The sequence below is a fragment of the Dipodomys merriami genome, unplaced genomic scaffold (assembly GCF_024711535.1).
Source record: "Dipodomys merriami isolate MVZ:Mamm:240054 unplaced genomic scaffold, mDipMer1.0.p SCAF_70, whole genome shotgun sequence".
In the NCBI taxonomy this organism is placed as follows: Eukaryota; Metazoa; Chordata; class Mammalia; order Rodentia; family Heteromyidae; genus Dipodomys; species Dipodomys merriami.
The window spans coordinates 4,540,466-4,551,215 of record NW_027206291.1 but is presented as its reverse complement, the minus strand read 5'-3'; the positions used below and the strand labels follow the sequence as shown (position 1 = coordinate 4,551,215).

Sequence of the window (10,750 nt, the reverse complement as noted above, 5' to 3'; positions counted from 1 at the left end):
AGCCCACCTGCAGCCTGCACAGGTGGCTCACACCTGTAATCCTAGCTACTCAGGATGCTGAGCTCTGAGGATCACAGTCTGAGCCAGCCTGGGCATTGAAGTCTGTGAGACTCTTATCTCCACTAAACTAAAAAAAAAAAGCTATAAATGGAACTGATTAAAAGTGATAGGCTGGGAAGGTGGCTCAGTGGTAGAGTTCCTGAAGCCCTGGGTTTGATCCCTCAGCTCCACACCATATGAGCAGAAAAAGCCAAAAGTGGTGCTGTGGCTCAAGTGGTAGAGTGCTAGCCTTGAGCTGAAGAGCTGAGGGACAGTGCCCAGGCCCAGAGTTCAAGCCCCACGACCGGCAAAAAAATAAAAAATAAAAGTGATAGAGTGTTAGCTTTGAGCAAAACAAGGTCAGGGACAGTGCCTAGGCCCTGAGTTCCAGCCAAAGGACCAGCACCAAAAAAAAAAAAAAAAGGAAAAACAAAGTAGGGTGCTGGATGCCCAGCTGTTGTCCAACTTTTTTTTTTTTTTTTGTCGGTCGTGGGGCTTGAACTCTGGGCCTGGGCGTTGTCCCTCAGCTCTTCAGCTCAAGGCGAGCGCTCTACCACTTGAGCTACAGCGCCACTTCCGGTTTTCTGGTGGTTTATAGGAGATAGGAGTCTCACGGTCTTTCTTGCCCAGGCTGGCTTTGAACTGCGATCCTCAGATCTCAGCCTCCTGAGTAGCTAGGATTACAGGCGTGAGCCACCAGGCCCGGCGTGTTGTCCAACTTTTAGTTAATTCACAGACCCAAACAAAGCAGCTTGCAAATTGCCCTTTCAAATACCAGGATTTGCTGGGCACAGGTGGCTAATGCCTATAATCTGAGGATCATGGTTCAAAGCCAGCTTGGGCCTTTCAGAAAGTCCTTGAGACTCTTACTTCCAGTTAACCACCAGAAAATTGGAAGGGGCACTGTGGGTCAAATGGTAGAGCGCTAGCCTTGAGCCAAAGAGCTCAGGAAAGCGCCTAGGCCCAGAATTCAAGCCCCACGACTGACAAAAACAAAAACAAAAAAACTGCAGGATTTGAACTCAGAGCCGTAAGCTTGCTAGATAAATACTCTACCACTGAGCTACATCCCTAGCCCTTTCTTGTGTTGGTTCTGGACTTTAATCTACCTATCAAGCTTCTTGTAGCTGAGATGACAGGTACATACCACCATGCCTAGCTTCCTTCCATTGAAATGGAGTCTCACAGACTTGTCTGTGCTTGCTAGCCTGGAATTGAGATCCTCCAATTGTCAGCCTCCCAAGTAGCTAGGATTACAGGTGTGGGCAACCAACTTCTGGCTCTCCTGTTTGTTTTGACTACAGAGGCCTCCCCAACTCCAAGCCGGTAAATTAGAGCTTGAAAGACAAACAATATTTAAACATGTCCCAGCTGGGCTTCCCTCCCAACAGGAAATCTACCCTTTTCTGCTATACAAACAAACACAGGGTGGTCCTCCCCAAGTGGACCAGGGCACACAGCTTGCTTTTGGCAGTCCCACTGGCTATGCCAAATGAAATGCAAGATTCCCAGATAAACAGTGAAAATTTCTCCAGCAGATTTTTTTCAGCACCCAGTGCTGAATGCATCTTTGACAGCTGGACTACCAAGAATGGACTACCTCTTATTTAAACATGGTGAAACTTAAAATTATAAGGAAATTAGTACTTAAAGACCAACCCTTGCTAATTATGGACATTCATGGGAAGGCCCCATGAGTTACCTTCTGTACACAAAAATAGCTGCTAAAACCAAAACCAGGTTCTGGTGGCTAAGCCTGTAATCTTAGCTCCTCAGGAGGCTGAGATCCAAGTGTCACGGTTTGAAGCCAGCCAGGGTAGGAAAGCCTGTGAGACTCTTATCTCCAATTAACCAGCAAAAGGCTGAAAGTAGAGCTGTGGCTCAAGTGATGGAGCACTAGACTTGAGCAAATAAGTTCATGGACAGTGCCCATACCCTGAGTTCAAACCCTAGTACTGGCACACAAAAATAAAAGTACTCAGAGGAATGTAGGTGAGCAAGCCAAATTGTAAAAACTCCTCCAGTATGAGTTCTAAGTCCATGCTTTCATTCCCAAGGGAACACATGACTTTTCTTCTCAGACCCTCAGTCTCCCCATGAACTGTGGCCCTCAATAGCTGTTCGTCCATGTAGGAGAAAAGGCACTTATCTTGGGTCTGGCTTCATTCCTCTATCACCTGTTCTGTCACTGCTCAAAAGGGAACGTGAAAACTGGGCGCTGGTGGCTCATGCCTGTAATCCTAGCAACTCAGGAAGCTGAGATCTGAGGACTGGGGTTCAAAGCCATCCTGGGCAGGAAAGTGTGAGACTCTTTTTTTTGGGGGGGGGGGGAGAAGCCGGTTATGGGGCCTGAACACTGGGCCTGGACAGGCTAGCGCTCTACCACTTGAGCCACAGCGCCACTTCCGGCTTTTTTTTCTTTTTGCTTATGTGGTGCTGAGGAATTGAACCCAGGGCCTCAGGCATGCAAGGCAAGCGCTCTACCACTGAGCCACCTTCCCAGCCCAAGTGTGAGACTCTTATCTCCAATAAACCACCAGAAAGCCAGAAGTGGCGCTGTGGCTCAAGTGGTAGAGTACAGCGCCCAGGCCCAGAGTTCAAGCCCCACGACCAACCAAAAAAAAAAAAAAAAATTTCTAGGTCTGGGAAAGCAAGGGCCCTTCTGTGTGGTTGGTCTTGGAGACACCTGGCCTCCAAGGTGTCCAAGGTGGAAAGGCCCTGGGGCCTCTGGGCTCATGCCACGGGGCTCCCAGGCACAGGCCCTGGCTGCCCCCCCACTCCATGCTGGCTGCAGGTAGTCAACAAAGACGGGCAGGACACAGGTTTAAATGCCTTTATTTTTGTGTGTGCCAGTCCTGGACTTGAGCTCGAGGCCTGGGCACTACCCTTGAGCTTTTGTGCTCCAGGCTAGCACTAGAGCCACAGCTCCACTTCCAGCTTTTTTTTTTTTTTTTTTTTGCTTTGCTAGCTAACTGAAGATAAAGACTTGCACTGGTTTTCCTGCTCAGGCTGGCTTCGAAACCCCTGAGAAGCTGGGATTAAAGGCTTGCATGCTTTTAAAGTTGGGACTCTAGTGCCATCGTCATCGGCTCATAGGTTCCATTCGGCTGGTAGGTTCCGTTTGGGCCACCCCACCCGGCCATAATGCCATCAATCCAGCTTGTGTAGTTCGACACCCGCGTGTAGATGCCCGGCTTCTTGCGGTTGCCGCAGACGCGCGAGCCCGACGTGACCACGCCCTCGACCACGCCCCCGCACACCAGCGGGCCGCCGGAGTCTCCCTGTAGTGGGGCGGGACCGGGGGCGTTACGCCCACCGAGGCCCCGCCTCTGCTAGCCTCGCACACCGCCCAGGAAGGACATTGTAGTCTGTCAATCCCAAGCTCCACCCACCGGGGGCCCCGCCCCTCTGCGTGCCTCACGCAGCTTCTAGGCAGGATATGGTAGGCCTATCAATCCCAAGCTCTGCCCACAGAGGTGCCCTCGGCTACATCCGGCCCCGCCCTCTTCAAGTCAGGCCCAGCGGATCCTGGCTCCACTCCTCTAGGGCCTCATCTGCTCTATTTCAGCCCCTCTTTCTGCCCTATCTCCAAGCCCCTTTCCAATCCTGGACCTTATTCTCAGCCTTGCATGTGTGTTTGCATGTGCCGATCCTGGGGGTTGAACTCAGGGCTCAGGCGCCGTCCTTGAGTTTTTTCACTCAAGGCTGGCACTCTACCACTTCTGGCTTTTTCTTCCTTAATCGGAGATCAGAGTCTCTCGGACCGGGTACTTATGTCTATAATCCTACCTACTCTGGAGCCTGAGATCTGACTATCGCAGTTCGAAGCCAGCTTGGGCAGGAAAGCCTGTGAGACCTTTTTTTTGTCAGTCCCAGAACTCTCTCGCTCAAGGTGAGCACTCTACACTGAGCCACAGCGCCACTTCCGGTTTTTCTGGTGGTTAATTGGGGATGAGTCTCCCGGTCTTTTCCACCCAGACTAGCTTCGAACTTCAAACCTCAGATCTCAGCCTCCTGAGTAGCTAGGATTACAGGAGGGAACCAATGATACCCAACTCCCACCGCCCCGCATCCCTCCCTTGCTCTTCTTACCTGTCAGTGACCCGCCCCGCACCCCATCAGACCACGCCCCCTCGCCCAGAGCCCCTCCCCTCTCTCGGCCCGGTTCACTGGCCCGTAACTGCACAAGCTCCGCCCCTTCACCTCAACCTCGCTCCATCCGGGTACCTGCCCCGGAGGCCCCGCCCCCTGCGCGGCCCCGCCCCTCCCACGCCCCGCCCCACCCCGCCCCGCGCACCCTGCAGCTGTCGCGGCGGTTGCTCTGGGCGCACATCATGCTCTCGGTGATGGCGCCGTCGTAGTGGGCGCGCTCGTTGCAGGTGGCGCGGTCCATCACGGGCAGCCGCACGTGCTGCAGGCGGTCGGGCCGGCGCCCGGCGTGGCTGACCACGCCCCAGCCTGCCACGTCGCAGAGCGTGCCGGGCGCCACGTCGCGGTTCTCGCGCTGCCAGGGCAGGGGCTGCACGGCGGGGCCCAGGGCCGCTTTCTCCGACAGCTGAGGGGGTGTGGACAGGGCAGGACGTCAGAGTCGGGGCTGGGGGCTAAAACGAGGGGCGGGGCGCGCGGGATGGGGCGGGGCGCGCGGGCGGGGCGCGCGGGATGGGGCGGGGCGCGCGGGCGGGGCGCGCGGGATGGGGCGGGGTGCGCGGGCGGGGCGCGCGGGATGGGGCGGGGCGCGGGGGCGGGGCGCGCGGGCGGGGCGCGGGGGCGGGGCGGGGCGGAGCGCGCGGGCGGGGCGGGGCGCGCGGGCGGGGCGGGGCGCGGGGTGGGGCGGGGCGGGGCGCGCAGGCAGGGCGCGGGGGCGGGGGCGGGGCGCGCGGCGGGGCGGGGCGCGGGGTGGGGCGGGGCGGGGCGCGCAGGCGGGGGGCGGGGGCGGGGCGCGGGGGCGGGGCGGGGCGGAGCGCGCGGGCGGGGTGGGGCGCGGGGCGGGGCGGGGCGGGACGCGCGGGCGGGGGGCGGGGCGCGCGGGCGGGGCGGGGCGGGACGGGACACGCGGGCCGGGCCCGACCTGACCTGCAGCAGCAGGAGGTCGTGCGCGATGGACTCGGGCCGGCTGTCCGGGTGGGGCACGGCGTGGAGCACGTCGTACCGGCGCTTGGTGGGCTCGGGCTGCGACAGCGAGTGCGCGCCCAGGAGCACCTGCATCTTCCCGTGGGCCCTGGGGACGGAGCGAGGCCCGCGTCGGGGCGGGGCCCCACCGGCCTCCTCCTCCTGGCAGCCTCCCCCCCACCGGCCTCCTCCCCATGGCGGCCTCCCCCACCGGCCTCCTCCCCACGGCTTCCTCCCCCTGGTAGCCTCCCTCTTACCGTCCTCCTCCCCCTGGTAGCCTCTCCCCACCGGCCTCCTCCCCATGGCCGCCTCCCCCCCACCGGCCTCCTCCCCCTGGTAGCCTCCCTCTCACCGTCCTCCTCCCCATGGCCGCCTCCCGCCCACCGGCCTCCTCCCCCTGGCAGACTCGCTCTATGGCAGCCCCCTCCCCATGGCCTCCTCCCTCCAACTTTCCTCCAAGGCGGTCCCACCGCATGGCAGCCTCCCCTCAGATTCTCCCTCCTCCCTCAGCTTCCTCGCCCACCCCCGGCCCTCTGCCCCGCAGCCGGCCACTCACGCATCTTCCAGGCAGTGCGCCGCGCTCAGCACCCACTGCTCTGCCACCAGGACGCCGCCACACAGATGGGTCCCGTTCACCTGCACCGACGCCATGTAGGGCCGCTCGTGGGCCTTGGCCTCCTGCCCGCCCAGGATCCGTCCCCGGGGCTGTGCCGCTGTGGTGGGCAGGCAAGGGGGAGAACCGTGTGTGTATTTGAACCCCAGCACACCCCATCTGATCCAAGCCTGCCCTGAGATGCCCTCACATACGCTCCCATCATTGTCCTGCCCGCCCCCCCCCCCAGGAGCTGCAACTGAAGCAGAAGCACCCGAGTACCCGGCTCTTGGGCACACTGAAAGCCTGTACCCTGAGCCCAAACCTAAGTTGCCACTGGAGAGTTTCAGGTTCTCGCCGGAAAGGATGTGCACTGAGACGGCAGGATGACAGGCTTTCACTGTAAGGGTGTCCGTTCGTGGACAGTCGGCCTGCCTGCTGGGACTGGGCACGATGGGTCTCAATTGACTTCTGTCATGCCTCTGCCCAGCACCCCTCCCACATCCACTCACCACACGCAGCCACCCCCAGGAGAAGCAGAGCTACTAGGCGCGCCATGCTGAACACGGAGCCCCTGTGGCTGGGACAATGACCCAGGCCGGGTCAGGAGCCCTTTTATGGCTGGGGAGGAGGGAGGGGGCCCCATCTGCTGCTTTGGCAGTGGCCCAGCTGGGGAAAGGGAATCCACCCACCCAGCCTCTCTGCCTTCCAGAGTTTGAGCAGGCCCATGGGTGGGCCACCGCTTCCCTGCCTCCCCCACACCCCCTGCCATTTAGCCAGTGCCCACCCTATGGGAAGCAGCCCCTGAGAAGAAGGAGAGGAGGGCTAGACCGCCCAGCCCCCTGCTCTACTTCTCCCAGACCTCAAGTGTGCTTCTAGCTTGAAGTTTCACAATCAGAGGCTGAGTTCGTAAACAACCCACTTCCATCTTCCTAACTCCCTCTCTGTTCTTTCTCTGCCAGCTTGAAGATAAAGTCCAGCCGGGTGCTGGTGGCTCACGCTGGTAATCCTAGCTACTCAGGCAGCTGAGACACAGTTCAAAGCCGTCCTGGGCAGGAAAGTCCGTGAGACTTATCTCCAGTGAACCACCAGAAAACTGGAAGTGGCGCTGTGGCTCGAATGGTAGAGCACTCACCTTGAGCTTAAGAGCTGAGGGACAGCGTCCAGGCCCAGAGTTCAAGCCCCATGACTGACCAAAAAAAAAGGGGGGGGGGCTGGGAAGGTGGCTCAGTGGTAGAGTGCTTGCCTTGCATGCATGAGGCCCTGGGTTTGAGTCCTCAGCACCTCATAAACAGAAAAAAGCAGAAGTGGCGCTGTGGCTCAAAGTGGTAGGGTGCTAGCCTTGAACTGAAGAGCTGAGGGACAGCGCCCAGACCCAGAGTTCAGGCCCATGACCAACAAAAAAAAGAAAGAAAAAGTCCAGTAGGGCTAGGGACGTTCACTAACAGCCTTGCCCCCATACCCTGATGGCCTTTCAGGGCCTGACACTCCAACAAATAGAATGTTGGGAAGATGGGAGGGAAGTAAAGGCAACTAAAGAAAATGAAGTCCAGGGCTGGGAAGGTGGCTCAGTGGTAGAGCTCTTGCCTTGCATGCTCGAGGCCCTGGGTTCGATTCCTCAGCACCACATAAGAAAAAAGCCAGAAGTGGCACTGTGGCTCAAGTGGTAGAGCGCTAGCCTTGAGCTGAAGAGCTGAGGGACAGTGCCCAGACCCAGAGTTCAGGACCCACGACCGGACCCAATAAATAAATAAATAAAAGAAAATGAAGTCCAATGTAATGGAGCCTTCAATCAGGAAAGCTAAGTGGGGAGTTTGGGGGTTCCTGCCATCAGGTATGGCTTGATCCAGGTTCCTGAACAATGTCAGGAGTTGGATTCTGGTTTCTCCTTTCTTCCTTGAAGGCCCTTGTCCTCACCAAGGTTCCTTCTAAAGGTCCCAAGGAGGATAAACTGACTGGTGGCCCCATGAGCCAGTCCCTTCTAAAATCCCATTATACCAACCCAAGTGTCAGGGCTGCCTATGATTGGCTGGGCTGTCTATGATTGGCTCCTTCTTGAACTAATCATTATAGGATTAAAGGCTGGACCTAACACATTTATTGAAAGCAGATTTTAAAGAAGAGGAAATAAACAAGTAGCACAGTATACCCTCTGCAACTGGAGAAAGGCAAGGCGCCAGTGACTCATGCCTGTAATCTTCACTAGCCAGGAGGCTGAGATCTGACAAGTAAGGTTCAAAGCCAAGCCAGGCAGGAAAGTCCATGAGACTTTTGTCTCCAACAAACTACCAAAAAATCAGAAGTGGAGCTGTGGCTCAAGTATTAGAGCACTAGCTTTAAGCACAAAGGTTCAGGGACAATGCCCAGACTCTGAGTTCAAGCTCCAGGAACAGCACCAAAAAAAACCCCAAAACAAAACAAAAAGCAATTTGTCAGAGAAGTTGATAAATCTTAGATTGTGCAAACAAGAACATCCAAAGTTGCAACCAAATTTGGAAAGCATCCAGGGAACCCAGCTAGAAGGGACAGTTCCATAAACAACCCTGAACTTGTACAGCTGCTGCTGACATGCAGAATTCTCCGAACTGTATTTAGTGGAAGAAGAGATCACAAGGCAGGGGGGAGAGGGGAGGGGAGGGGCTGCCCAGAGAAGGGCAGTGGGCAGAGCCCTGAGGTGGGGACTGAGGTAGACCATGTGCTTAACATGCTCCCCAACACTGCACACACATCAAAAGAGGGTCTTCGCTGGCTCATGCCTGTAATCCTAATACTCAGGAGGCTGAGCTCTGAGAATCATAGTTCAAAGCCAGTCCATGCAGGAAAGTCTGTGAGACTCTTATTTCTTGATTACTCACCAAAAAGCCAGAGCTTTGGCTCCAGTGATAGAACACTAGCCTTGAGAGGAAAAAAAAAAAGTCCAGGGCAGTGCCCAGGCCCTGAGTTCAAGTCTCAGACACGCACACACACACACACACACACACACACACACACACACACACACACACACACACACACAGAGGAAGGTTTGGAGTGGGACAGGTTGGCACTGTGCCTACTGGGTGACTCTGTGTCATTGAACCTACCTAGTACTGGGGCTTGAACTCAGAACCTCATGCTTGCTTAGCAGGTATTCTACCGTTTGAGCCAGCCTCTTGCCCTCTTTTTGCGTTGTTTTCAAGGTAGGGTCTTGCTTTATGTTGGGACAAGGCCTGGGCTGCGATCCTCCCACCTGTGCTTCCCTGGGGATGACAGGCTTGGGCCACTGCACCCAATCATTGTACCCTGACCCCCATACCTTGTAGCTGGGATAAAAATTGTATCTGAGGGCAGGGAAAGTGGCTCAGCGGTAGAGCGCTTGCCTTGCATGCATGAAGCCCTGGGTTCAATTCCTCAGCACCACATAAGCAGAAAAAGCCGGAAGTGGTGCTGTGCCTCAAGTGGTAGAGCGCTAGCCTTGAGCTGAAGAGCTGAGGGACAGCGCCCAGGCCCAGAGTTCAGGCCCCAACAAAACAAACAAACAAAAAAAATTGTATCTGACCACACACCAGCCATTGGTTGAAGTAGAATCTCTCGAACTTTTTTTTTTTTTGACCAGTGTGGCCTCAAATGATCCAGTGAAAGGAGTGTGTGTGTGTGTGTGTGTGTGTGTGTGAGTGTATGTGTGTGTGTGTGTGAGTGTATGTGTGTATGTGTATATGTGTGTGAGTGTATGTGTGTGTGAGTGTATGTGTGTGTGAGTATATGTGTGTATGTGTGTGAGTGTGTGTATGTGTGTGTATGTGTGTGTATGTGTGTGTATGTATGTGAGTGTATGTGTGTGTGAGTGTATGTGTGTGTATGTGTGTGAGTGTATGTGTGTGTGAGTGTGTGTGTGTGTGTATGTATGTGTGTGTGTGTGTGTGTGTGTGTATACATGCCAATCTGAGGCTTGAACTCAGGGGCTTGGGTGCTGTCCTTGAGCTTTTTCTCTCAAGGTTGGTGCTCTACCATTTGAGCCACAACTCTGCTTCCATCATTTTAGTGGCTAATTGGAGATAAAATTCTCACAAACTTTCCTCCTGAGTAGCTAGGATTACAGGTGTAAGCCACTGGGGCCAGGTGAAACTGGATTTTTTTTTTTTTTGGCAGTTGTGCAGCTTGAACTCAGGGCCTGGCCCTGTCCCTGAGCTACTTTTGTTCAAGGTTAGAACGCTACCACTTGAGCCACAGCACCACTTCTGGCCTTTTTTGTTTATGTGGTACTGAGGAATCGAAGGACTTCATTCATGATAGGTAAGCATTGTAGTGCTAAGCTATGTTCCCAGCCCTGAAGTTGGATTTTAAAGAAGGAAAAAGAAAAGAAATGGCAGAAGATATCCTTTTACAGGCAGTGGGAAAAGGCCAGGTGCTAGTGGCTGATGCCTTCAGGAGACTGACATATGAGGATCCAGGTTCAAAACCAGCCAGAGAAGAAAAGTCTGTGAAAGTTTTATTTCCAACTAACCAGCAAAAAGCCAGAAGTGAAGCCAGGCGCCAGTGGCTCACGCCTGTAATCCTAGCTACTGAGGAGGCTGAGTTCTGAGGATCACGGTTCAAAGCCAGCCCAGGCAGAAAAGTCCGTGAAACTCTTTTTTTTTTTTGCGGGGGGGAGGTTTCTGGTCGTGGGGCTTGAACTCTGGGCCTGGGTGCTGTTCCTCAGCTCTTCAGCTCAAGGCTAGCGCTCTACCACTTGAGCCACAGCAACACTTCTGGCTTTTTTTTTTCTGCTTATGTGGTGCTGAGGAATCGAACCCAGGGCCTCAAGCATGCAAGGCAAGCGCTCTACCACTGAGCCACCTTCCCAGCCAGTCCGTGAGACTCTTATCTCCAATAAACCACTAGAAAACTGGAAGTGGCACTGTAGCTCAAGTGGTAGAGCGCTCGCCTTGAGCTGAAGAGCTGAGGGACAGTGTCCAAGCCCAGAGTTCAAGCCCCACGACTGACAAAAACAAACAAACAAAAAAAAACAAACAGAAATGACACTGTGGTGCA

At 55.5% G+C, this 10,750-nt stretch overlaps 1 protein-coding gene across 3 annotated transcripts; it reads right to left on the bottom strand.

The window, feature by feature from the left end:
- Window positions 1-2,858: 2,858 nt before the first annotated feature.
- On the bottom strand, window positions 2,859-6,360 carry Cfd (complement factor D). 3 transcript variants are annotated; one of them, XM_070007905.1, is made up of 6 exons: window positions 6,253-6,330; window positions 6,066-6,184; window positions 5,705-5,861; window positions 5,113-5,257; window positions 4,337-4,594; window positions 2,859-3,320 (listed from the first exon to the last, which is right to left on the bottom strand). In XM_070007905.1, the coding sequence occupies exons 3-6, from the start codon at window positions 5,797-5,799 to the stop codon at window positions 3,096-3,098; spliced, it is 723 nt and encodes a 240-aa protein (XP_069864006.1). In that variant the 5' UTR covers window positions 5,800-5,861; window positions 6,066-6,184; window positions 6,253-6,330; the 3' UTR covers window positions 2,859-3,095. The 3 variants fall into 3 exon arrangements, with proteins under 3 accessions (XP_069864006.1, XP_069864005.1, XP_069864008.1); XM_070007904.1 differs by lacking the exon at window positions 6,066-6,184 and having other exon boundaries at window positions 6,253-6,360; XM_070007907.1 differs by lacking the exon at window positions 6,253-6,330.
- Between the last annotated feature and the right edge of the window lie 4,390 nt (window positions 6,361-10,750).